The sequence below is a fragment of the Netta rufina genome (genome assembly GCF_964035555.1).
Source record: "Netta rufina genome assembly, chromosome: Z".
Lineage (NCBI taxonomy): Eukaryota > Metazoa > Chordata > Aves > Anseriformes > Anatidae > Netta > Netta rufina.
This window is the reverse complement of record NC_140126.1, coordinates 20,491,867-20,514,700: the sequence shown is the minus strand read 5'-3', so window position 1 is coordinate 20,514,700 and position 22,834 is coordinate 20,491,867. Positions and strand designations below refer to the sequence as shown.

The 22,834-nt window shown below is 45.7% G+C and overlaps 2 protein-coding genes across 2 annotated transcripts in view; one reads left to right on the top strand and one right to left on the bottom strand.

The window, feature by feature from the left end:
• THBS4 (thrombospondin 4) overlaps positions 1 to 13,744 on the top strand; it is a 40,694-nt gene extending 26,950 nt beyond the window's left edge. The window contains exons 13-22 of the mRNA XM_084304906.1: positions 732 to 891; positions 1,570 to 1,688; positions 2,464 to 2,516; positions 4,673 to 4,866; positions 5,162 to 5,340; positions 6,253 to 6,301; positions 6,403 to 6,599; positions 7,099 to 7,271; positions 11,361 to 11,500; positions 13,603 to 13,744. Of these exons, the coding sequence (XP_084161032.1) occupies positions 732 to 891; positions 1,570 to 1,688; positions 2,464 to 2,516; positions 4,673 to 4,866; positions 5,162 to 5,340; positions 6,253 to 6,301; positions 6,403 to 6,599; positions 7,099 to 7,271; positions 11,361 to 11,500; positions 13,603 to 13,664 (1,326 nt within the window). The 3' untranslated portion in view covers positions 13,665 to 13,744. The remainder of the gene's footprint in view (positions 1 to 731; positions 892 to 1,569; positions 1,689 to 2,463; positions 2,517 to 4,672; positions 4,867 to 5,161; positions 5,341 to 6,252; positions 6,302 to 6,402; positions 6,600 to 7,098; positions 7,272 to 11,360; positions 11,501 to 13,602) is intronic.
• Positions 13,745 to 16,186: 2,442 nt separating this feature from the next.
• SERINC5 (serine incorporator 5) overlaps positions 16,187 to 22,834 on the bottom strand; it is a 39,436-nt gene continuing 32,788 nt past the window's right edge. The window contains exon 12 of the mRNA XM_084305506.1: positions 16,187 to 22,685. Within this exon, the coding sequence (XP_084161632.1) occupies positions 22,538 to 22,685 (148 nt within the window). The 3' untranslated portion in view covers positions 16,187 to 22,537. The remainder of the gene's footprint in view (positions 22,686 to 22,834) is intronic.

Genomic DNA, 22,834 nt, shown 5'->3' with positions numbered 1-22,834 from the left:
TGAGGAACTTCATTTTCTTAATGTTCTAGAAGGAAAGATATTAAATCCTCCTTCAACTGTAAATCCCTATGCAGATTCAGCCCTTTCACAATCAGGTAACTTCCATACTGTTAAGCTCTGTTTTGCCTCTTGCTCCACATGTGTGAGGTCATGGGTGTGCTAGATGTGAGAGACTATTTACACTTCTTTGAATTTCAGTTTTCCCTGTATGCCTTCTGAGGGGAAGATAAAGTCAATAGCAGCTTATATGACAAAAGAGTAAGACTTGTACATTTTTTTGCATCAAAAATCCTATTTTTCCAAGTGTTTTCCTTTTGTTTGAGTCTCTACCAGAAGGGGGCAACCATCTTTCACTGAGAGCATCTATGAGCCCTATCGAGATTTCTGAACTGCAGCTTTTCAGAAGGTCCATGTAAGGAAGCCAGGGCATCAAAACAGGTTACTCATGTGAACCCATCCAAAATGAGAATCAGAAGTCAAAGTTATAAATAAAAGCCTTATGGTACTCAGTGTTCATGTTTAGTGTTTCCATGGTGTGGCTCAAAGTAAAACTTTGAGGGGGAGCCAGTGAAATCAGGTCTGGAGCTGATGTTCACATAAAATATCCAACTGCCCACAGTAAGCATTTCTCATGAAAACAGAAATAAATGCAAGGGTTATATAAATCCACTAAAGTAGAAATGAAAGATTCAGGGTATGGTTCATTCCTAATTTGGATCTATGTCTTGCAGGATAACTGTGTCTTGACTCCCAATGTTAACCAGAGAAATAGTGACCAAGATATCTTCGGAGATGCTTGTGACAACTGCCGCAATGTCCTGAATAATGACCAGAGGGACACAGATGGTGATGGGAAAGGAGATGCTTGTGATGATGACATGGATGGCGATGGTTGGTAATTCTTCACTTACAGCTTCTCTGTTGTTCTTGAAATTGGCCCAGAAAATGCTGTGCATTAGAAACTTCCTGCTACCAGCTGCTAAGTGTAATGTAACATGTTGTCTTTCTTCATTAAACCTCTGTTTGGAAGTATTTTTTTTTTTTTTAGATTAATTTATATCTTTTAGTCTCCATCTGAAGCACCGAATGCTTTATAACAGATAAATTGAGCTTTATTTCATGTATAAGTTAAGGTCATCGGTCATTCGGTAACTCCTTAAAGATGCAAACATGTCCCAGAGTATCCAGCTCTGCCTCTCTCAGATGCTCAGGAGCTACAAAATGTATTATTTCCGTTGCTGTAAGAGGCTTGAAAGAATTGGAAAAAGTCACAGCCCTTCAGATGTAATAACAAAGATAAAATGTTCCATCCTGTAATATGATGTGGGGAACAAGAAGTGTGTGTAACTAATGAAGTATGTGTGATTGGGTTATAAGCTGTTCCTCAGCAAGATGTTTCTAACATCTATTAAATGAGCGGATATACTTCTAAGAAAGATTTGCTGTGCAGATTTATTATTTCATTGCAAGATTAAATAGTTGCTGGAAAGGAATAGTGTTTTTACTATCCTTCATGTTTACCTTGTCCATAAATTGCTTTTAACTAACATCCTATCCACTTTCTGTTAGGTATTAAGAACCTTTTGGATAATTGTCAGAGGATCCCCAACCAAGACCAGGAGGACAAGGATAATGATGGTGTTGGTGATGCCTGTGACAGCTGCCCTACAGTCAGCAACCCAAACCAGGTTAGCAGGCAGAAAAAAAAAGTCCTTATTTAAGGGAAGGGACAGTTTAGATCCAAAAAGATGCAAGAGAATGAGGCGGCCAGTGTTTATTTTTTAGCAGTAGGTATTCAGGACATTTTGTGGAGATTCAGCTGCTTCTGTCATTGAAAATAGGAGCCACAATGTGTATTCTAATATCCTGGGATGTTGTTAATATCTCTCCCCTGCTAGTTTCTTCAGCTGTCAGACTGTAAAATGTAGGCCTGCTCCAGTCCCATGAAGTGCAATGCCACACACCACACAGTGGCATGATATGGTTACATTCAATATTTCTTTAATTAGGACCAAATTTAGATGTCCTTAATTCGTAAAATTTTCACTGCTTGTGGATGAGAAGTCAATTAGACTTTTGATTTGTTTTAAATTCTGATTAAACCATTTGAAACTACTAAATGCTGGAAGCTTTAAAGAAACATGGTAGATTTTTGAAGCCACGTAAGAGATGAACCTCAGTTAGACATAAGGGGTACTTAATTCCAGTTGTTGAGGAATCTTGTTTGAATTGCTCATCCTGAACTACTCCAGTCTAGTTTAACTCTGCCTATTCATTGTATGTGTTTTTCTTTAATAAAACTGACTTTTTGGATAAATGAATGATGCAAAGAAGAAAATAGGTTTTACAAAACAAAGATTTTTCCGTGCTTTTATTTTTAATTGTTTATATTTTGATAATACTGCCTTTTTAATAGATGCCCTCAGCAGCTGATACTGGAACTTCCTCTGTTTTCTTTTGCAGTCTGATATCGACAATGACCTGGTTGGAGATTCGTGTGATACCAATCAGGACAGGTACAGTGTGTTATAGCTTATGACAGCAGCAGGGAAGAGAACAGGCTAGTGTGAGCTGAAGCATTCTGCTGGTTCTTGGAGAATTGTTATCCCTCATACTAGGCAGCATTTGATTTTAATACCTCCTCAAGGGGGTCATTTCAAAAACAACGTTGTGATTTATAAGCCTTGTTGGTTCAATTCCCTGTAGCAGTACGGTAATGGAGCCCTTCACTCCAGCCCCATGTTCACAAACACTTCCTATGAATTTCTGTGGAAATGACACTAATAGCAGTGTCAGGAATCACACTCTGAGCACCACGCAGAGCTTCGTAGTGAGGGAACATGCTCTTTTTTTTTTTTTTTTTAATTTTCTTCCTTTTTCATTCCTCTCTTTTTTAGAAACAATTTAGCATTCCTCTCTCTGCTTTAGCAGAAATTTCACAGTTAAGGGGTATGTGGTTTTCCATAAGAACACAGTGTTTCAGAACTTTGTTAGCATGCACAAAACATTTCCAAATATACCACTTTGCTTTAGACACAGCAAGAGTGGCAAGGCTGCTCTATGGCCTTCACGTGCCCCGACTGTTCAGGGGAGCATGTCCTACAGCAAACTGCGTGACACCTCTGGAAGCAGGTTCTGCACAACCACCTTTGAGGGCATCAAGTCCTCCCCCGTGCTCCTCACTTGAAGCGAGGGGAAAGGGAAGTGATAAATCCTGTGCTGACGCAACCAAGCTGCAAGGTCTGACCTTGTGGCTCTTGGTGGCTGCTATGAGTTCAGGAGTCTACTTCCCCACTTCTGCTGGGAGCACTTCTGAGAGTTTTGAACCACTAGCTGATGAGGTGCCCAGTGTTTGGGAGCTGTTTTAAGTATGGCCTTGTTTTTTTTCCTGTTTTCAAAAAGGGACATGTATTTTTTTCCTCAAACCTAACTAATCTGCAGGAAGAATCTCCTGGTAGAACATACTGTTGTCCTGCCTGAGGTTAACCTCTCAACAGACAGATGTGCATGGTCCTCATTGTTTTTCCACTTAAGGACTTGTAGGCATTAGTTACTCTGATCTAAAATTAAAGCACCTTTCTTAAGCAGGGAGTGACAGGTGGGAATATGCATAGCTGTAAACTGCAACGCAGCGTCTTTTGCTCTGCCTATGCTAAACAAAAGGCTGCAGAGGGGAAGTATGTCCACCTTGCCAGAAAACATTTTGTTTGCAGTGTGTGTGCAAAACACACCTGACTTTAGGCTTTTATCCTAATCTCTGGGCACATGTCTGAAGTGTCCCTGCACCTCCCCTGTGGAATAAAATCTCATCAGGCCAGTGTGCCCAGAATCCTAGAAATACAACAGCTGCATTTAGCTCTTGGGCTAAAAAAAAAAAATCTGTTGGAAACAAGAAGTACAAGCCCCTCAAGCCCTCTTTTTTTCTTTGTCCCAGTAGTTAAGATGTACTTAGCCTTTTAAATGGAAAAACAAGGCAGCCATTCCATAACTTCCCAAACCCTTCCCTATAGTTTGTCTCTCTGCTACTGGTGACTCTTCATGTAACCACCTGATGTTTTTTGTTGTGCTTGGGAGCTGCAGACTCCTTACTGCTTAGCTACCCAGGGGAAAGTAACGTAACGAAACTTGGTATGCAGGAGGTTGAAAGTGGTGCTTTAAAAAAAAAAAAAAAAACAAAAAACGAGTCTGATTTCTGGTGCTCACACAGATTCTTTCACAGATTTCACTCACATTCACGCATTCATGAGCACTGAGACACTTGTGGATGTTATGGGCAGAGATGCCGACTGTTGACCTCTTACTGTGTCTCCTGGGTGCCTTTTCGTTGGTGACACGGCACTTGTTGGGTGTGCTTTAGGTGCTTGTTAGGAGCGGGTGTCATTTGGGATCCTGGCTGTGGAATCTTTTCCCACTCCCTGTAAGGCTTCCTTCTGTTTTCCTCATCTGGGTAGCCTTCTTCCTCTGCCACCTTACTGTATGGCCTGATTGTTCCTTGTCTCTTTGCTGTTCAGCTGCCTAAGTGACACCAGGTCACAACGTCCTCCTTCTCTGTTTGCCAGCTCCAGGGATGCCCCTGGTGCAGGTCCCCTTCAGATACAGGTGCTCTCCCCCATGCAGAGGCAGGAGCTGATGCTGGTGTGCTGTTTGTTTCTTTTTGTCTCCGTGCTTGCAGCGATGGTGACGGGCACCAGGACAGCACAGACAACTGCCCCACCATCATTAACAGCTCCCAGCTGGACACCGATAAGGACGGGCTGGGTGACGAGTGTGATGAGGATGATGATAACGATGGCATTCCTGACCTCCTGCCCCCTGGCCCTGACAACTGCAGGCTGGTCCCCAACCCAGGGCAGGAAGATGACAATGGTAAGCTGGGCTTTAAGTAGCTGATTTGGTGCTTATAGTACCATGTCTTTCCCCAACACACACACTTAACCTGCCCCAGTCACCACGTGTGCATACACTCCCTGCACAGCACTGTATCCCAGGACTGTGCCTTTGGCCAAGACAGAGCTCCTTGGGTCCCATCCCCAGGGATTTTTTTGGTCATCAGGGCTGAGTCTCCATTCACCTGCTCATTGGACACCCTGGTGCAGTGACTAGGCCAGGTGTGGCTACCTGCTACACCATGAATCTGCTCTCGCTTCTCTGCTGCATACAGGTGATGGAGTTGGGGATATCTGCGAGTCTGATTTTGACCAGGATACGGTAATTGATCGGATCGACGTCTGCCCTGAGAATGCGGAGATCACCTTGACAGACTTTAGGGCCTACCAGACAGTAGTGCTGGACCCGGAGGGAGATGCGCAGATTGATCCCAACTGGGTGGTTCTGAACCAGGTAAAAATACATCTCTCTGGTCTTTGTCACCTGGCTGAGAAAGATCATCTGAAAAGCACAGTAAAACTGTGTCTATAATTGCTGGACCTCTCGCAAACAAGTGAGAAATGGAAATTGCTTGTTGGCTGACTGTTTTACAGGTGTTACAGTGAAACAACTTTTCCTTCAGTGCGTGACAGCTTGAAGCTTGATGCTGCTAATGAACTAAAATAACTATAAGCTGGTTGACTTGTGCTGGGTGGATTTCACTGCTGCCAAGATGGCAAACATGAGACTTTTGTGTCATCCTGATGAAATAACGAAGTCTCATGAGTCCTTTCTATTGTTTGAAAGTCTGAGCTGCCATATAGCAGAGCATTTACTCCTAGATAGAGTCCAGTAAACGTTATTTACACTGACACATTTTAGTCTTTAGGAGGTGAATGTGTTCAGAGTCACAAGGAATGCACATTTGACTCCCACTGCCAAGTGGAGCTGAAATACATAAACCTTCCTTAGGCCAGTCCTGGCAGTCAGTTTAGTCTTAAAGTCTGTTGTCAAATTCTGTGAGCTAAGCTTTGCAAAAGCCCTCTTCCCCCATTTGTTTTTTTCAGTCCCATCTCCAATTCTGCCCAGTGATTTGGTGATTTCAGGAGAATTGGAAGAGGGAGGGAAAGTACCAGAATACCAGTAAATTGAGTCCTGCAGTGGGAAGAGAAAAATCCTTCCTGCCTCTGTGCGCACAAGCAGCTGAAACATTAGGATTTGATTATAGCTCTCATTTTAATTCAGAGCTACAAGTGTTACAGACATGTTATGAGCCAAAGGAGGAGACGGATGGAGGTGGTGCTAGCAGGAGGCCAGAAGGGGCTTGACAGGCTTAGCCAACCCAATTCGTAAGGCACACTAACCACCCTGAATTTAATCTTACAGGGCATGGAAATCGTGCAGACCATGAACAGTGATCCTGGCCTTGCTGTTGGTATGTGCCCCTCTTCTGAGATTCAGGCTTTACAGCAGAAAATCTTTTGGCATGCAAACATGTTGTCTGCAGGCTTGGTTTTAACCTGTGCGTCCTCTTAGGTTACACAGCTTTTAATGGTGTCGACTTTGAGGGCACTTTCCACGTGAACACGGTGACAGACGATGACTACGCTGGTTTTATTTTTGGCTATCAAGACAGCTCTAGCTTTTACGTGGTAATGTGGAAACAGACGGAGCAGACGTACTGGCAGGCGACTCCCTTCAGAGCTGTGGCAGAGCCCGGCATTCAGCTAAAGGTACCGGTCCTGCCTCCTAGCTGGGGACACGGTGGTCACAGCCTGGCAGTGCCACCCTGACAGCCGACAGACCTCGTGCTGCGTGTTGGCAGCTCTGCTGTGGCCAAGCCACTGGGCTGTGTGTCAGCAGTGCTGCCCGACTGCTGTTCTCCCCCTGCTGTGGGCATCAAATCTGCGGTCAGACTGCTGCCACTCAGCCCTGCTAACAGAGCTGTTTTGTAAGGAACTCCATCACCAGTCCTGCCCCTGCTCATCAGCTGGAGCATTTAGTCTCTGCTCTGATTATCCTCTGACTGTAGCTGGTCAGGTTGCTTGCTTCTCCTTAGTCCCAAGTGCTCACTTATTATTCTGTGCAAGCACTAGCTGTAGTTATGAAGGCAGTTATGGGCTTGTGAGTGGGAGGGAGGGTGCTTCTGCAGACCTCCCCACTACAAAAGACTTGGAGCTTCTGGAAACAACATACCTCTGTGGTCAGCACTGGAAAATTATGTTTCTGCAGGCTGTGAAATCAAAGACAGGCCCTGGTGAGCACCTCCGCAACTCCCTCTGGCACACGGGGGACACCAGCGACCAGGTCAGACTGCTGTGGAAGGACCCCCGGAATGTAGGGTGGAAGGACAAGGTCTCCTACCGCTGGTTCTTGCAGCACAGACCCCAGATTGGATATATCAGGTAAGACAGGAAAGGATTGCTAAGGTAACTACAGGTTGTATGTCTGCTTAAACTGTGCTCAACACCTAATGTAAGTGGGAATCTGAGAAGCCACAATGTATCTGTGCTTTGCAGTTACGAAGCATTGAAACAGGTCAGAATTGTGAAATTCCACCTGCAATTCTTTTCCTAGGAAAGACAATTGCAAGCCAACCCTGTTTTGTGACTCTGTTTTGTACCATGTGTAACTGCCCCACACTAATAAGCCATTTAATGCGGCCTGGCTCAACAGAGAATTGTGGCTTGATTTTAGGAGGAAAAAGAGGGTTTATAAGCTTTGGAAAAGTGGGCAGGCCACTAAGGAGGACTTTAAAGAAGTAGCGAGGCTGTGCAGGGACAAAATTAGGAAGGCCAAAGCTCATCTGGAGCTCAATCTGGCTACTGCCGTTAAAGATAACAAAAAACGTTTCTATAAATACATCAACACAAAAAGGAGGACTAAGGAGAATCTCCATCCTTTACTGGATGCGGGGGGAAACTTAGTTACAAGAGATGAGGAAAAGGCAGAGGTGCTCAATGCCTTCTTTGCCTCAGTCTTTAGCAGCAATACCAGTTGTTCTCTGGATACTCAGTACCCTGAGCTGGTGGAAGGCGATGGGGAGCAGGATGTGGCCCTCACTATCCATGAAGAACTGGTTGGTGACCTGCTACGGCACTTAGATGTGCACAAGTCGATGGGGCCGGATGGGATCCACCCAAGGGTACTGAGGGAACTGGCAGAGGAGCTGGCCAAGCCACTGTCCATCATTTATCAGCAGTCCTGGCGATCGGGGGAGGTCCCAATTGACTGGCGGCTAGCAAACGTGACGCCCATCTACAAGAAGGGCCGGAGGGCAGACCCGGGAAACTACAGGCCTGTCAGTTTGACCTCAGTGCCAGGGAAGCTCATGGAGCAGATCCTCCTGAGAGTCATCATGCAGCACTTGCAGGGGAAGCAGGCGATCAGGCCCAGTCAGCATGGCTTTATGAAAGGCAGGTCATGCCTGACAAACCTGATCTCCTTCTATGACAGAGTGACGCGCTGGGTGGATGAGGGAAAGGCTGTGGATGTGGTCTACCTTGACTTCAGCAAGGCTTTTGACACCATCTCCCACAGCATTCTCCTCAAGAAACTGGCTGCTCTTGGCTTGGACTGGCGCAAGCTTCATTGGGTTAGAAACTGGCTGGATAGCCGGGCCCAAAGAGTCGTGGTGAATGGAGCCAAGTCCAGTTGGAGGCCAGTCACTAGTGGCGTCCCCCAGGGCTCGGTGCTGGGGCCGGTCCTCTTTAATATCTTCATCGATGATCTGGACGAGGGCATCGAGTGCACCCTCAGTAAGTTCGCAGATGACACCAAGTTAGGTGCGTGTGTCGATCTGCTTGAGGGTAGGAAAGCTCTGCAGGAGGATCTGGATAGGCTGCACCGATGGGCTGAGGTCAACTGCATGAAGTTCAACAAGGCCAAGTGCCGGGTCCTGCACCTGGGGCGCAATAACCCCAAGCAGAGCTACAGGCTGGGAGAGGAATGGTTGGAGAGCTGCCAGGCAGAGAAGGACCTGGGAGTGATGGTGGATAGTCGGCTGAATATGAGCCAGCAGTGTGCTCAGGTGGCCAAGAAGGCCAACGGCATCCTGGCTTGTATCAGGAACAGTGTGACCAGCAGGGCTAGGGAGGTGATCGTCCCCCTGTACTCGGCTCTGGTGAGGCCGCACCTCGAGTACTGTGTTCAGTTTTGGGCCCCTTACTACAAGAAGGACATCGAGGTGCTTGAGCGGGTGCAGAGAAGGGCGACGAAGCTGGTGAGGGGCCTGGAGAACAAGTCCTACGAGGAGCGGCTGAGGGAGCTGGGCTTGTTCAGCCTGGAGAAGAGGAGGCTCAGGGGTGACCTTATCGCTCTCTATAGGTACCTCAAGGGAGGCTGTAGCGAGGTGGGGGTTGGTCTGTTCTCCCACGTGCCTGGTGACAGGACGAGGGGGAATGGGCTTAAGTTGAGCCAGGGGAGTTTTAGGTTAGATGTTAGGAAGAACTTCTTCACTGAAAGGGTTGTGAGGCACTGGAACAGGCTGCCCAGGGAAGTGGTGGAGTCACCATCCCTGGAGGTCTTTAAAAGACGTTTAGATGTAGAGCTTAGGGAAATGGTTTAGTGGGGACTGTTAGCGTTAGGTCAGAGGTTGGACTCGATGACCTTGAGGTCTCTTCCAACCTAGAAAATTCTGTGATTCTGTGATTCTGTAAATACTTTGTTTTCCAAGGTACTGTTGGCCTCTGACCTGAAAAACAATGCATTACAATATTTCTTAATTTTGATCAGTTGGAATTGTAGCAGTTTGCTTTTATATACTGTGAGAACAGAAATAAAGTTGTCCACTTAATGGCTGTGATCCTATGGTTAGTAATTATCACGATATGAAAGATCTGAGATAGCATAGCATGTACCCAGAAAGTTTGTTGATGCTCTTAAGTGCATGCTAACCAGACTCATTTTGTTATTTGAAAAAACAAGTTATTTAAAAACAGATCACTATTCAGAAGGAAGAGTTTGATTATGAAAAAAAAATGAAAAAAAATAAACTGCTCCATCACCATGAGCTCAGGTTTTGCAGCCTCATAATAGAATAAACACAGGGAGGTTAGTTGTTCTTCAAGAAATCACCACCTTGCAGCTGAGATGCAGTATCTTGGTGGTGTAATAATTCCACTTTTCTGGTGCAGAGCATCACCTTCAGCAGTAATTGGAGTAAGCATGTTTGATTTAAGAACATTTGTACTGTCAGTCACTGTGTCCTAGCCACTGGGCAGCAGTGAATAGATTTTGGGTTCCCTTTAGACCAGGCTGTTTGTGAAACTGCTTTACAAGCAGTCATCTGCCTGTGGTTGCAGTCTCTCTAGCCAGCCTAATTAACAGACCCTGTAGCTGAGGAAGGAGGTAATGCCAGTGTCACAAAATCTGTCGAACCGAATGCAGTCAGGCTTAAAGCAAGTCTCTGCCTGCACTCCATCCACAGCTCACTGTGGTCTGTTCAGGCTGGATGCCACGGACCATAATGTGTCTCACAGAGCTTTTCCGATGCTACAAAGAAGCCTAGGAAAAAGGCACTTGAGCCAGCCTCTCCCATGGAAGCTTGGAAGAAAACAAGCTCTGTTCATTGTACAGATAATTCTGAACTGCCTCCGCAAATCAGAAAATAAACTCAGGAACATAACAGGAATTGTTGTTTGTTTGTTTTGTTTTTTTTTTTTCATATGTTATGGAAAGACATAGGAACTTTCTTTCCCTTCACCACCAACTATTTTCTTGCATTTAAACTGGCTCCTAACACAACGGTGCCCTCATCCAAAATAGGGCCCTCCAGGCTCATCATCCAGTAAGTTGTTTACCCGGTACCCCAGAGGCTGTGGACTTGGCATATCCAGCAGTGATAGCTCAGCTGGCTCCAGTGTGCCCAGTACAGGGCATGTGCTGGAAATCTGGCAGGGCGCTGCTGTTCCCAGAGTTATTTGGGAATTTGCTGACAGTTTCTGTAACAAGGAAGTGCCAGATCATCAAAACTGTTCCTGGAATTAATCATTTTCACATTTTTAAAAGAAATCTGACAGTCAGGGAAGCAGCTTTAAGATTCTAAATGGTTTGTTTGAAATTTTGCCTGTTTAAAAAAAAAAAGTTAAACTGCATGAGACAAAGTCCATCTGGCCTTCTTCAGCTGACCTAACCTGATTCCCCCTTTCTGCTATAGTGATCAGCTGTGGACTGACACAGGACTGATGGCAGGGTAAAACGTTCTTTTGACTTTTGCTGGATATGTTATTAAAAAAAAAAAAAAAATCACCAAAACACAAAACCTTCTCCCATCTGAGCTCTTTCTTGAGAGCAGCAGTGCTCCTGTGAAGGAGCACTGCAAAGGAGCTTGAACTGCTTTTTCTTCCCTAGGCTAGCTGCTGGCAGGAAGGCATGTCCAAGGCTAGAATCAACATGGATTGTTAATGACAAATGACACTAATAAATGACACTACTTTTATAAATGCTGCAGCCTTAGAGAAGACCTAATACAGATTCTGTTTGCTTTCACTAAGGGCAAGATTTTACGAAGGCTCTGACCTAGTGGCAGACTCTGGTGTCACTATAGACACCACGATGCGTGGAGGACGGCTTGGAGTTTTCTGCTTCTCTCAGGAAAACATCATCTGGTCCAACCTGAAATACCGCTGTAATGGTAATTTTTCTCCTTTTTTGCTAACAACTAGCAAGTGGCCACAGAGAACTGCTAGCATGGTTTTCGGATTAAGCCATCTTGCATCTTCTCCTTTGATTTTCATTTACAAGTTTTTCGCAGCTGTGAAACGCCTCCCCTGACACCAGCAACGCACTGTAGCCCAGCCAGATGGGAACTAACACCCCACCACTGCTCCTCCCAGAGCAGTCACTGCTGCAGAGATTGTGCCAACTAAGTAGTACAGCTGTCATCGGAGAATTAAAGTGTTATTTAAAACCAACCAACCGTGAGGGTTGTACATGCACAATATACTGAGGTCATCATATATGGAAGATGCCTTAAGCTCCGAATGCAAGGTGAAGCAAATCTGGAGATTCTCTGGGATCAGTCACCAGACATCAGCGTCGCTTGTGTTAGGGGCTGGTTGCTCCTGTCTGGGGGTGGAGAAGATGCTAAGATGGCCTTCCTCCTGGGGGAATCCTCCTCAGGCTCTGGGGAGCACACTGTCTGTCCACTTAGAGTGAGATCCCCCAAGCTGGCATAGTTCCTTTGCTCTCTGTGGATCCCAGAAGCCCAGCCTGGATCTGCGTTGGACACAGCACAGACAGGCCCTGGATCTGCAGCTTGTGCTGGGGATGGACCTTGGTTCTTGAGCACTCCATGCTCCTAAGCTGCTGCATGCAGAAACAGGGGGACAGTGAAAGAGGAACGTCTAGACATATTGTGGTTCTTACAACTAAAGATTACTTGATAAGAGTCTCAAACAGTATGTGGTTTCCCAGAAAGCACATTTCAAGGCTGCCACTGAAGTTGCAGATACTTTTCCTGGCAGTGAGCAGGCAGTGGCTTTGCTGCAGGCGCCACAGTGATTCAATGAAACCACTCAGGGAAGCCTCTGGAGTTCCCAAGCATTGCTGCATTTTTTGGATAAATTCTTATAGTTGCATAAAAAGATTGGAAAGAATTGAGTCTCAAAAGAAGAAGTTACCAAACCAACAGCTGAAAAAAGCAGAGGATTTGTCACTTTTTTCCTAAACATTGTGTTTATTTCCTTTTTTTAAGTTTAGAGTCTTGCTCTGTGTCAGGGTGGAAATAAACAGATCAGGTGGCTCAGCTTCACTGCCGTGACTCCTTACGTGGATACTGCGTTAGCTTTCCCCTTGGTTCTGGGCTCTCCAGATGAGATGGTCTGACATCTGGCAAAGGGACACTGCAAACACAGCATCAGTCAGAACTGCAGTCACTCTTACAACAGTGACCCACCCAGCTCCAGCTTCTTTCACTAATTTTGAAGTTTTTCTAATATTTGCTGCTGGTCCCTGGGTTAATGTTTCTGTCTGCTCCTGTGGCATGGAACACCATCACAGGGAAGCTGGAGTAGGATACACGAGAAATAGAGAAGCTGGTGCCATAAGCATATCTGGGGTGCACAGCTCGATGCCTTTTTTTTTTTTTATGTTATAGAATCATTTAGTTTAGAAAAGACATCTAAGAACATCTGGTCCTTCCTTTAACCTAGCACTGCCAAGTCCACCATTAAACCATGTCCCCAAGCACCACATCCACACATTTTCTGGAGACCTCCAGGGTTGGTTGGTGACTCCACCACCTCCCTGGCCAGCCTGTTCCAATGCTGCACAACTCTTTCAGTGCAGAAATTTCTCCTTATATCCAACCTAAACCTCCTCGGTGCAACTTGAGGCCACTTCCTCTTGTCTTATCACTTGGTACTTAGGAGAAAAGCCTGATTCCTCACCTTGCTAGAACCTCCTTTGAAGTTAGCCTTTTCACCTTTCCAGTCTGCTTTTATTTGTACAAATAGAAGAGTGAAAGCCACAAAGTTTTTGGGTGGAAATAAATACAATCTGAAGATTGATGGTACTCCAGCGTGGGCCGGCATGGTAGCACGCACGCTGCCTTGCTAGTCTGTCTGTGCTTTTCAGTGGCATATGCTAAAACTGAAACTAGTCCCTGTCCATTCTGAGTGTGTAAACAAAAGAGAAGGCATGTTATGTAAAAAAGTAGTTGGATAATCATTTTGTTTAAGTGTTCCTTGATTTCATTGGAAGATACTAAAGTTTTTCATATTTTCCTCTTTTCAGACACCATTCCAGAGGACTTTCAAGAATTTCAAGCTCAGCAATTTGGAGTTGGGGATATTTAAGAAGTAAAGGCAAACTAACATTGCTATTGCAAACAATAAAACAGTATATTTTAAATCCTTATATGATTGTTGTAAGAGTACACACCGCAGCTTGTTCTCATTGATGTGACTATGTCAGACTTTTTTTTGTATAAAAGTGAAAATAAAAGTGAGACAAAATATTCTGGGGTTTCGGTTGTGTTCAAATTTGCCCTAATGTCTAAGGAGTGGTGCGTGATGTTTAACGATACTTAAAACATTCCCAGGAATAGTTTGAATTTGCTGCCATTTGGGGTTCTGCGTTAAGCAGGCTAGTGAAAAAAAGGCAATTTTGGCTGCCTGGTCCATGTCAGAAACAAAAGTTTGCATTCAGCCTGGAACTGGATGTTAGAGGAGAGGTGGGTGCTGCTTATCAGTATCTTTTCCAAGTCAGCTTACACTGGTGGGAAGATGTGCATTAGAGGAGTTTAACTGCTTTCAGACTTAGTTACCTTTAGGGGACTTGTACTCTGCTCTGGTGAGGCTGCCCCTCGAGTGCTGTGTTCAGCTTTGGGCCCCTCAGTGCAAGGACATCGAGGCGCTCGAGTGAGTCCAGAGCAGGGCTATGAAGCTGGTGAGGGGTCTGGAGAACAAGTCCTGTGGGGAGCAGCTGAGGGCACTGGGGGTGTTCAGTCTGGAGAAGAGGAAGCTCAGAGGAGACCTCATTGCTCTCTACAGCTACCTGAAAGGAAGGTGTGGAGAGCTGGGGGTCAGCCTCTTATCACAGATAACCAGTGATAAGGCTAGAGGGAATGGCCTCAAGCTGTGCCAGGGGAGGTTCAGGTTGGAAATGAAGATATATTTCTGCTCAGAAAGAGCAGTCAGGCATTGGAACAGGTTGCCCAGGGAGGTGGTGGAGTCACCATCCCTGGGGGTGTTCAAGGCAAGGTTGGACGTGGTACGTGGGGACATGGGTTAGTGGGTGACAGTGGTGGTGGGGGAGGGTTGGGCCCGATATCTTGGAGGGCTTTTCCCACCCTAATGATTCTGAGACTTCCTGAAAGACCTGTTAGACCTCCCTACCCTCCCACACCCAGAAACTTAGGAGTACACCATCACATCCTGTAAAAGAAAAAAGCTGCCCCCCGGGAGTTTTAGCCAACTCTTACACAGTGCATGACTTGCATGTGACTTTAAGAGAAAAGAAAAAAAAAAAAAAAAAAGAAAAGAAAGATAAATGCAGAATCCTCCACAGTGGTGGATTCTAACTCACACACGAAGCCAGGCATGGCCCTGCTGCCCATTCCCTGCCCCAAGCCAAGCTTTCTCAACAGGTACTGCAATCTTATGACACTAAATCATTAACTTAAACAAACAATAACCACAAAGAAACAAACCTTGAGTCAAGCACTGGCAACCATCAGGAAAGGACTGGAAAACAAAAGCCCCCCAAAGAACAAGTTGTCCCAGCGCACCACACCATTCAATGGGCAGTGAGGTTGGACACCACGCGCACCTCTGCCACCTGCTTTTTCAAAATGGAGCTAGGGAAGGAGGAGAGGACAAGCTCTAAGGCCAGCTGAAGAGAAGGATACTGCAGGCTGTGGAAAAATTGCTTTTCTGAAGGACAAGAGTAAACAGTAGGGAGAAATAAATAAATAAAAAGAGGCAGGGGAGGAACGGGGTGAAGGTTTTAAAAATCACAGGTAGCCCTGAGAAAATGACCGGCCATGGCCGCTGCCCAGTACAAATGTAGAGTGGGAAATACTGAAGTTAAATGATCAGTCTCACAGAAGGAGGTTCCTGTTCTCGCTATAGCAAAAACACCCTTAAGGTTTATGATGCTATCAGAGGCTTGCAACCCACCCTCTCCTAGCTGTACACAGGCTGTAAACGCAGTAACGCTCCCTTAGGAACTAGAGCAGAGACCATAACAAAAAGTTGTGTCCTCCCTAGCGTGCATTTGCATTTTCCTGGCAGGAGCACCTTCCCCAGGCAGGTGTCCTGTCTGAGTGGGCTGGGGGCACCCCAGGCAGCAGCAGGTGAGGCTGCAGGGTGGGCTCAGAGCAGTGGCTGTGGTTTTAAGGAATGCTCTGACCCTCCTGCACCAGGTTGCCACCTCAGAGCTTGCCCTCTGAGCCCACACCTCAGCCAAGCTATCCCCCCACTGGCTATGGGACTCGAAACACATTGCCTTGCTCAACTGCTGCCCACAAGAGCTGGTCACAGCCCGACAGACGTTTTCCTTTCAGGGACCTGCCAGGGGATGTCAGAGCTCACGAGTCTGCTGTGTTGGCACAGCGACTGCTGCGTGGCCCCCAAATTCAGGAACTGCAGAGCCCGGCTCCTGAACCACCACCACCCCTTCTTTCTGGACTGTTGTACAGCAAAAACAGAGCTTCATGTGTGGCCTCTGGCAAGCCAAGGCACTGCAGTCCCACATTTTCTCAGCCGGGCACGCAGCTCGTCCTCACCCCCACTGCCTGCGTCGTTGGGGTCCTGGGGCTGCGGCACACCAGCCTCACGTCCCACTCTTCTCAGGGTTTACATATCACAGCACTTCGTTTCAAATGTAAGAAAAACTTTATTTATTGGTCCATTAAACATTAAACCTATAACAATACATTCACTCAGTATACAAAAGGAAGTGTCCATAAAAACCATTAACATGCTTTAAAAAGGCAAACGCTGTTTTACAATTTAGTTCTGAGAATTCTGAAGTCTACCAATCCTTAAAAGTCAAAGCGTTACAGTTATACGGGTCACAACACTCACAAAAAATGTTAAATAAACTAGCAAACCTCCGCTTCACTGAGCTACAGATTAATAAAACAAAACCACACATACACACCAAAGAGTTCCCTTGAGATATTAAGAACCTTGAAAAGGACTAATTAAAAACCCTTCACCATTAAGAAAGTGTTTACATTTTCCCTAGTTTGCATCCAGTTTTCAAACATGGTATACACGAGACTAAACACCACTGGTTTCTGGTAAATAAAAACAGACAATGAACCATATGTTCCTTGTAAATATCTTCTCAGCTTGTATAGACAAGTTGAAAAATTTTCTCTGAACATCGGTTTTCCTCGCTTGAAGTCTGCGTGGATGTCCAATGACATCTAAGCACCTGGACGTGTATCAGCAAGAGGAAAAATAAAGCTAAGGTATGAGTAACGGCACATTATTTTCCTACAGCTCTCCCAAATTTTCCTTGGCTTCGGACCGAGACTTCTTTGGCAGAGACACAGCCCCAGGGCTGCACCCCACAACTCTGACTAACGCGGGCCCTGGCAGCCGCCGGCTGCTGGAGCGGTGTCAGGGCTGACGGCTGCAGCTCCGCAAACAGCCGGGTGCTGCAGGGGTGCGAGCTGTGCGAGACTGGCAGACGGGGGGGAGCCAATCTGGTTCATATTTGAAATAAATCTGAAGTGTTTTTGTTTTTTTTAAAAAAAAACACAGTATTGTTGAACAGATGTGGAATGATTCTAAACCAGGGTTGGGGAAAGAAAAAACAAAACAACACAAGTGGATTTTTGAAACCTACAGAGCTTCTCCTGGCCTTAGGAAGTGGCCATCACAGCGTGAGGCCTCCTGACCCAGAGCCCCAGGCTGCTCCTCCAGGCGCTGTGCCCTGTACCTGCCTCCCCCCGGGACGCTCTGCGCTGTGCCTTGGGGATGTTGCAAACGCAGACGCACCAGTTCCCAAGCTGCATGTCCTCTTCAGAGCACAAAAACTCTTAAGAGCACAAAAAGCCCACGCTTCCTAAGCACTTGACCCCTGGCATTCCCTTGTAGTCAGACAAAGCCCCGGGTTCAGACTGCTGTTTACAAAGCTGGAAGCAGAGAGTGAAGCTCCACTGCCCTGGTTACATGTTTTCCTCCCACCAGAACTTGCAGGCCACCTCAGGAAAACAAAAGATGCATTTTTCACAGAGGAAAGCTGATCCCTGTACAAAACTATGATCCTGGACTTTGCTTCAACACTGCAGGCTGTCCTTGTACAGAAAGGCAAGGATCGAGAAAAGCTGGCAGAGAACTCAGCTCGTCTCTAGCACCGACCGCATCCCAGCTGCAGGCAGCAGAGCGGGAGTTAAGCAGGCTTACAGCGCCTTCAAAGAACAGACTCAGGGAGAGAAAGGTAAGGAAAATGAGGGGACACAACTTGCATGGAAGAGACACTGCATCAAAGCCCTGAAGGAAAGATATACATATTTTTTTAACTGCAGATAATCTCGCTGATTTAGCCCCATATGTACAATCTCGCAGTATTTTGCTTCACCGACACATTTAGGAGGAAAGCGTGATGGTTTATAGCATAAAATCCTTTAGAGCATGTTTTAAAACCAGCCAGTGAATTATTCTGTTATCGGTTTGTTCAGAGATCCCAGTGACGCTGTGGACTGTTCACCCAGGTCCCCAAATTCCTGATGCAGTGGTGAGAAGCCAGCTCCCCTCCCGCCCCCCGCAGTGCAATGCTTGCTCCGCTCCTGGCAATGCCCCAGCCCAGGAAATGCGGCGCCAGTGGCTGGTGAAGCAGTTACAGGTGCACAGCTCACACTGCCAAAGCGCTCCAGGGCTCGCGAAAAAGGTGCTAAAACACAAAATAAATAAATAAATAGGTGCGCAGCGTGCAGAGTTCATGCTACCGCGAGGGGTGAGCCCTCTCTCTGGACTGCGCCCACACCAGCAGCACCCCATTACCCGTTTCAGACAAAAGCGGCCCAAACCTAGCCAGGATCCACCAGCTCAGCTGGGTACGAATGAGCTTTTCGATCCCCAAAGGAAACGCCCAAGGGACGGAGAGGGAAGCATCAGAAGCGCCGAGCCCTGACCTGTGAGCACAAAGCACCCAGCCACACGCTGCGAGGAGTGGGGCGGCAAGCAGCAGGCAGACGTCTCCACCTGCTCTCTGCGTGCTTTTTGTAAGGTTTCGTGGCCTCACTTGTTAGTCCGGCTGTCTGGGCTCAGGGACTCGCTCTCCGAGTCCATCCCACTGATTTTTATCCCCAACAAGAACCAGTCACAATTTCAGCTCTTGGTTGCCCTCACAAGTAAAACTGTCCCAGCCTCAGGCAGCAGTGCAGCAACCAGGTTCCACCTAACCTTCCATCTGCTGGCAAGTTTGGGAAAGTAGGAAAATGCCAGTATGGTACTCCATTTTCCCAGCAGAAATGGCTTCTGCCAACCCAGACCGTTCCTCCAAAAGTCCCCTAAACAATGGCATTAGTTCACATTTGAGTTCAACCAGAGGAAACAGCACAGGACATGTTCTCTGGTCTTCCTGTCTTTGAAACAGCAGTTTCCTCACTTCACACAGTTAGAAAATAGCAGGAGCCAGAAGTGCTGCGCTGCTGTCTTATTTCTGGGAACAAACTCAAAGCACAGCCATGGTGCAGGGCACGTGTCGGTGCAGGAGACACTGCACTGCCTCGAGCAGAGCAACCTGCCCTTTCAGAACAGGGGGAGAAAGTCTGACAGCTTACAGTGTAAGTGTCAGCAGCAGCTGCTCGTTTACTTACAGAATGATCAGGCTGTCTGTGAGTTTTCCCAGTTCGTCTTCCACTGCACCGTAACATCTGAAATCAGTCCTGCTCCAGCAGTTTGCCAAGCACAATTGTTTGGTCTTCCACATGCACCACGGGTCATCGCCGCACCTCGTACGTGCCGGTGTCGTGTACAAGGCAGCAGCACCGAGTCACAGGCTCAGCCCAGGCTTTCCAGTTCCAGTGCCACCTGAATTACTAGCTCTCATGGCAGTAGGTCCAAAGGCACTTGTTAAAAAGATTATAAAAGCCCGTTTGTGTCAACTGTTCACAAAGTACGTTTTGGGCATTGGAATCTTAGACGCTAGCCCAGGGTTTGTATGAAGTAGTTGCATGTGGGCAGTTCACAGTACAGATTTCACTACAAATGCTAAGGCTGCAGGATTTGTGAGGCCATCAGGAGGCCGCCTGGGCCTCACTGAGGAGCCAGAGGCTTTGTGCACCGAGGTGCCAGCGATTATCAGTGCCGTAGAAAGGCCTGGAGACCCACAGCTGTACCAGGGGTCTCAGCACGGACAGACAGGTCCTAATAATTATTGTCTGGGTCATTTCCACAGTGTTTGCTCGGAAGCATCGGAGGCAGCATAGTCAGAATTCCAACCCTGTGCATACCTGCAGAGATCTAAGGTCTGGTGGAAGGGACGGATGAAGGAACAACTCAGCAAGACAAGTGCTGTGAATAAGAACAGACTCAGGTCTCACCGTGGATTTTCCTCTTACAACCCTGTTTCCTCTGTGCAAAACCTATTTCCCTAAATACAAACTACAAAAAACATGAGCACAAGGAGGTACATTGAGTCTTTGTGTAGGAAGATGCTACCTACCAAAAATAAACATTTTTGTAAACAGATAAGATGTCGTACATGCCTTATTCTGCAGAGCTCCTTTCCCAGATTGTTCTGTTACAAAAACCAATGCTAATTTTAATAAAACACGCTTGGTTTCTCATACCATAGCATACGTGACACGAGAAGGCCACTCCTAGGAGCCTCTATACGTTAGGGATCAGCGTTCACATTCACCACGCGAGAGGCAAGGAGCTGGACCGTCTCAGTTGCAGCTCACAGTCGTAGCTCTGGATCAAGGCTGTCAGATAACTGCTGCCAGTTAGGTGAGGCAACTGTTCCTCATCACTGCACAGCCCATAAGCTCTTATCCTGGAGATGGGGCAGATAAACGCTTCCTGAATGTGCATTAACAAAGGCCTCCCTGCTGCAGCAGGATCTACGTGGCTAGACTCCAAATGCACGAGGGGATACTGACAAACCCCATGCTAGCAGAGCTCTTGATCAGACCAGGATCTCAGAGCATGAGCAAAAGCAATGACAAAAGCCTGCCACCACCTCCAGAGCTATTGGTTGTACTTCTAACTCAACATCAAAGATAAGCTTCAAATGGTTTTTTTTTTCCTCGGTGAAAATAATGAGAAGAGCAAGGGGTTCACCTCTGAGCAGACTCCTCTTTTCCTCAGACTTCATACCAGAGGTATTTTGAGTCCTGATCACTGGGGTAGGTAATACAAGTATGCAGGACTACAAACCTGTGGATTTTGCTCAAGGTAAGAGTGCTTGGAGTTGCGAGGATCACACTCCTAGCAAGTTCCAAGCAGGACAGAAGCCCTAGGATACCACAGCAAGATGTCAGCTAAAAGTGTCAAAGGAAACAGGAGCAGAGCTGAGATTTGTTGCATTTTAGGATTACTCACCATGTGTGCCTTAGCTATCAGTTATTGCAACAGAACAAATAAGGCATGCAAATATTTTGGCCATCTCATTGACCTCTATGTTGTGCTTTTGTTTTGTAGAAAGCATTGAGTGAGGATTTAAGGCTCAACCATATAAAAAGAAAAAAAGAACCAACAAAAATACCCTGCTAAATTGGTTGATTTTGTTTATATCCTGCACATTTCACATTGTATGTATATATATACACAGAGAGAGAAGAGAAAGACTCTGGGACTAATGTAAGTCATAATTTTTTCCCACTGGAATGTAGATAACTGAAGTGTGTTCAAACTTATTCAGCACTTAGAGCAGCTGAGCTGTTGTTCTACCACCAAATCATCTACTTGAAGCAAACAAAAGCGATATAATAGGGCTTAATATTGTCAAGTCAGTCATTTGCACTAAGGCAGCTGCTGTCACACTTGTGTTTTCTGGTTTTGCTTTCCTGGCTGCTTTCCCTGCTGTCTGGAATAGGAGTTCTCCAAAAGAAGTTCAGTCTCCATGAATTAATCAGTTGCCTATCTCCCATTCCAACAGCAAAATGAACATCAACAGAGGGTATAGAATTATAGCAGTTAGGAAGAAACCTTCCAACCAACGCACAGGCAGAAAAGGAAGATGATATACTATAGTCCTTTTTCTGACTACCACTGCATTTTAAATATTATCAAATTAGGAATAGAAACAGAACTGAAGACCCTGGGAGATTTTCAGGAACAGGCTGAGACAGCAGGGTAGAAAAGTGACTTTAAAAGCGGAGTGCTCAGCCAACAGCAACTGGCAGCGCTCCGGTGATTAGCATTTTCTCAACAGCAAACATTCCAAATAAAGAATGTACCATATTAAATCCCCATACAGTACACAAACTTTACAGTTACTAATCTTAATCTGGCAAAGCATCATTTAAGAATCTGTGTGTAAAACTCTCCTTTTATTAACAACTAGACCAATTCTGAGTTACTTAAAATATTTAGGTGCCTGTTTAAGTTAAAATAGGATAAATACTCTATCATCAATGGTACATTCCTTTCTCAGTCTAGGTATACAATAACTTAAAATATATTTAACATTTTTAAAATTTTTAGAAGATGCTTTGGCAGTCAAATTCTTGCATATTCTCTATTTCTACAGAAGTATTTAGGTATCTTTCTGGAAAAAATTATCTGGTTGCTACTTACAAGAATTATAGGCTGTAAAAACAGCAATCCAAATTACCATTGCTAAAGACACGGTGAATCAGAGTATAAAAAGGAATGCATTTTGCTAGAAGATATTCAACATTCACAGGAAGAAGATACATCTGCACCATATTTTTTTTCTGTTCTTATCAATGAAGTAAGAGAAAGATTGTCAGTTATTTGAAAAGTATTTCACCTATTCCAGTTTATGCAACAACCAAATTTCCCATACTATACACATGAGTGTTACAAAATTTTGGAACAGATTTATCCCCTTGGGCAACACTTGTTCCTGGCCATTAGAAGAGGTTAAAAAATGTCTTCAGTCATTTTAGTCTGACTAAAAAGTTAATACCTGGTATATTACGGTAACTGGGCAATAGGTTTCTCCTCATTACAAAGTGACTGCTGTACTTTATTTGTAACAGGAAAAAAAAAGTAAATATGCAGAAGGATCTTCTGAGTGTTCATACCGAGAACTGTCTGGTTGGGCAACACAGTGGAGCAATAAGAGTCCATAAATATAGAAAGACACAAACCCAACAGGAGACCATCTTAATCCAGAAGATGGACCAGGTTCCGGTGAAGAATTTTTCAATTTGAGCACTTTCATAGCTGTTAAAGGAAAAAAAAAATGCAATAAATTCACCATTCTTATCTCAAATTGTAGCATCCCCTGTTTCTTCTAGGTGGGTCACAGACTTCAACTAGGTTATCCCAGCCATGAAGTAAAGGAGAGCTACTCTTTTGAGCAAGACCTTGCT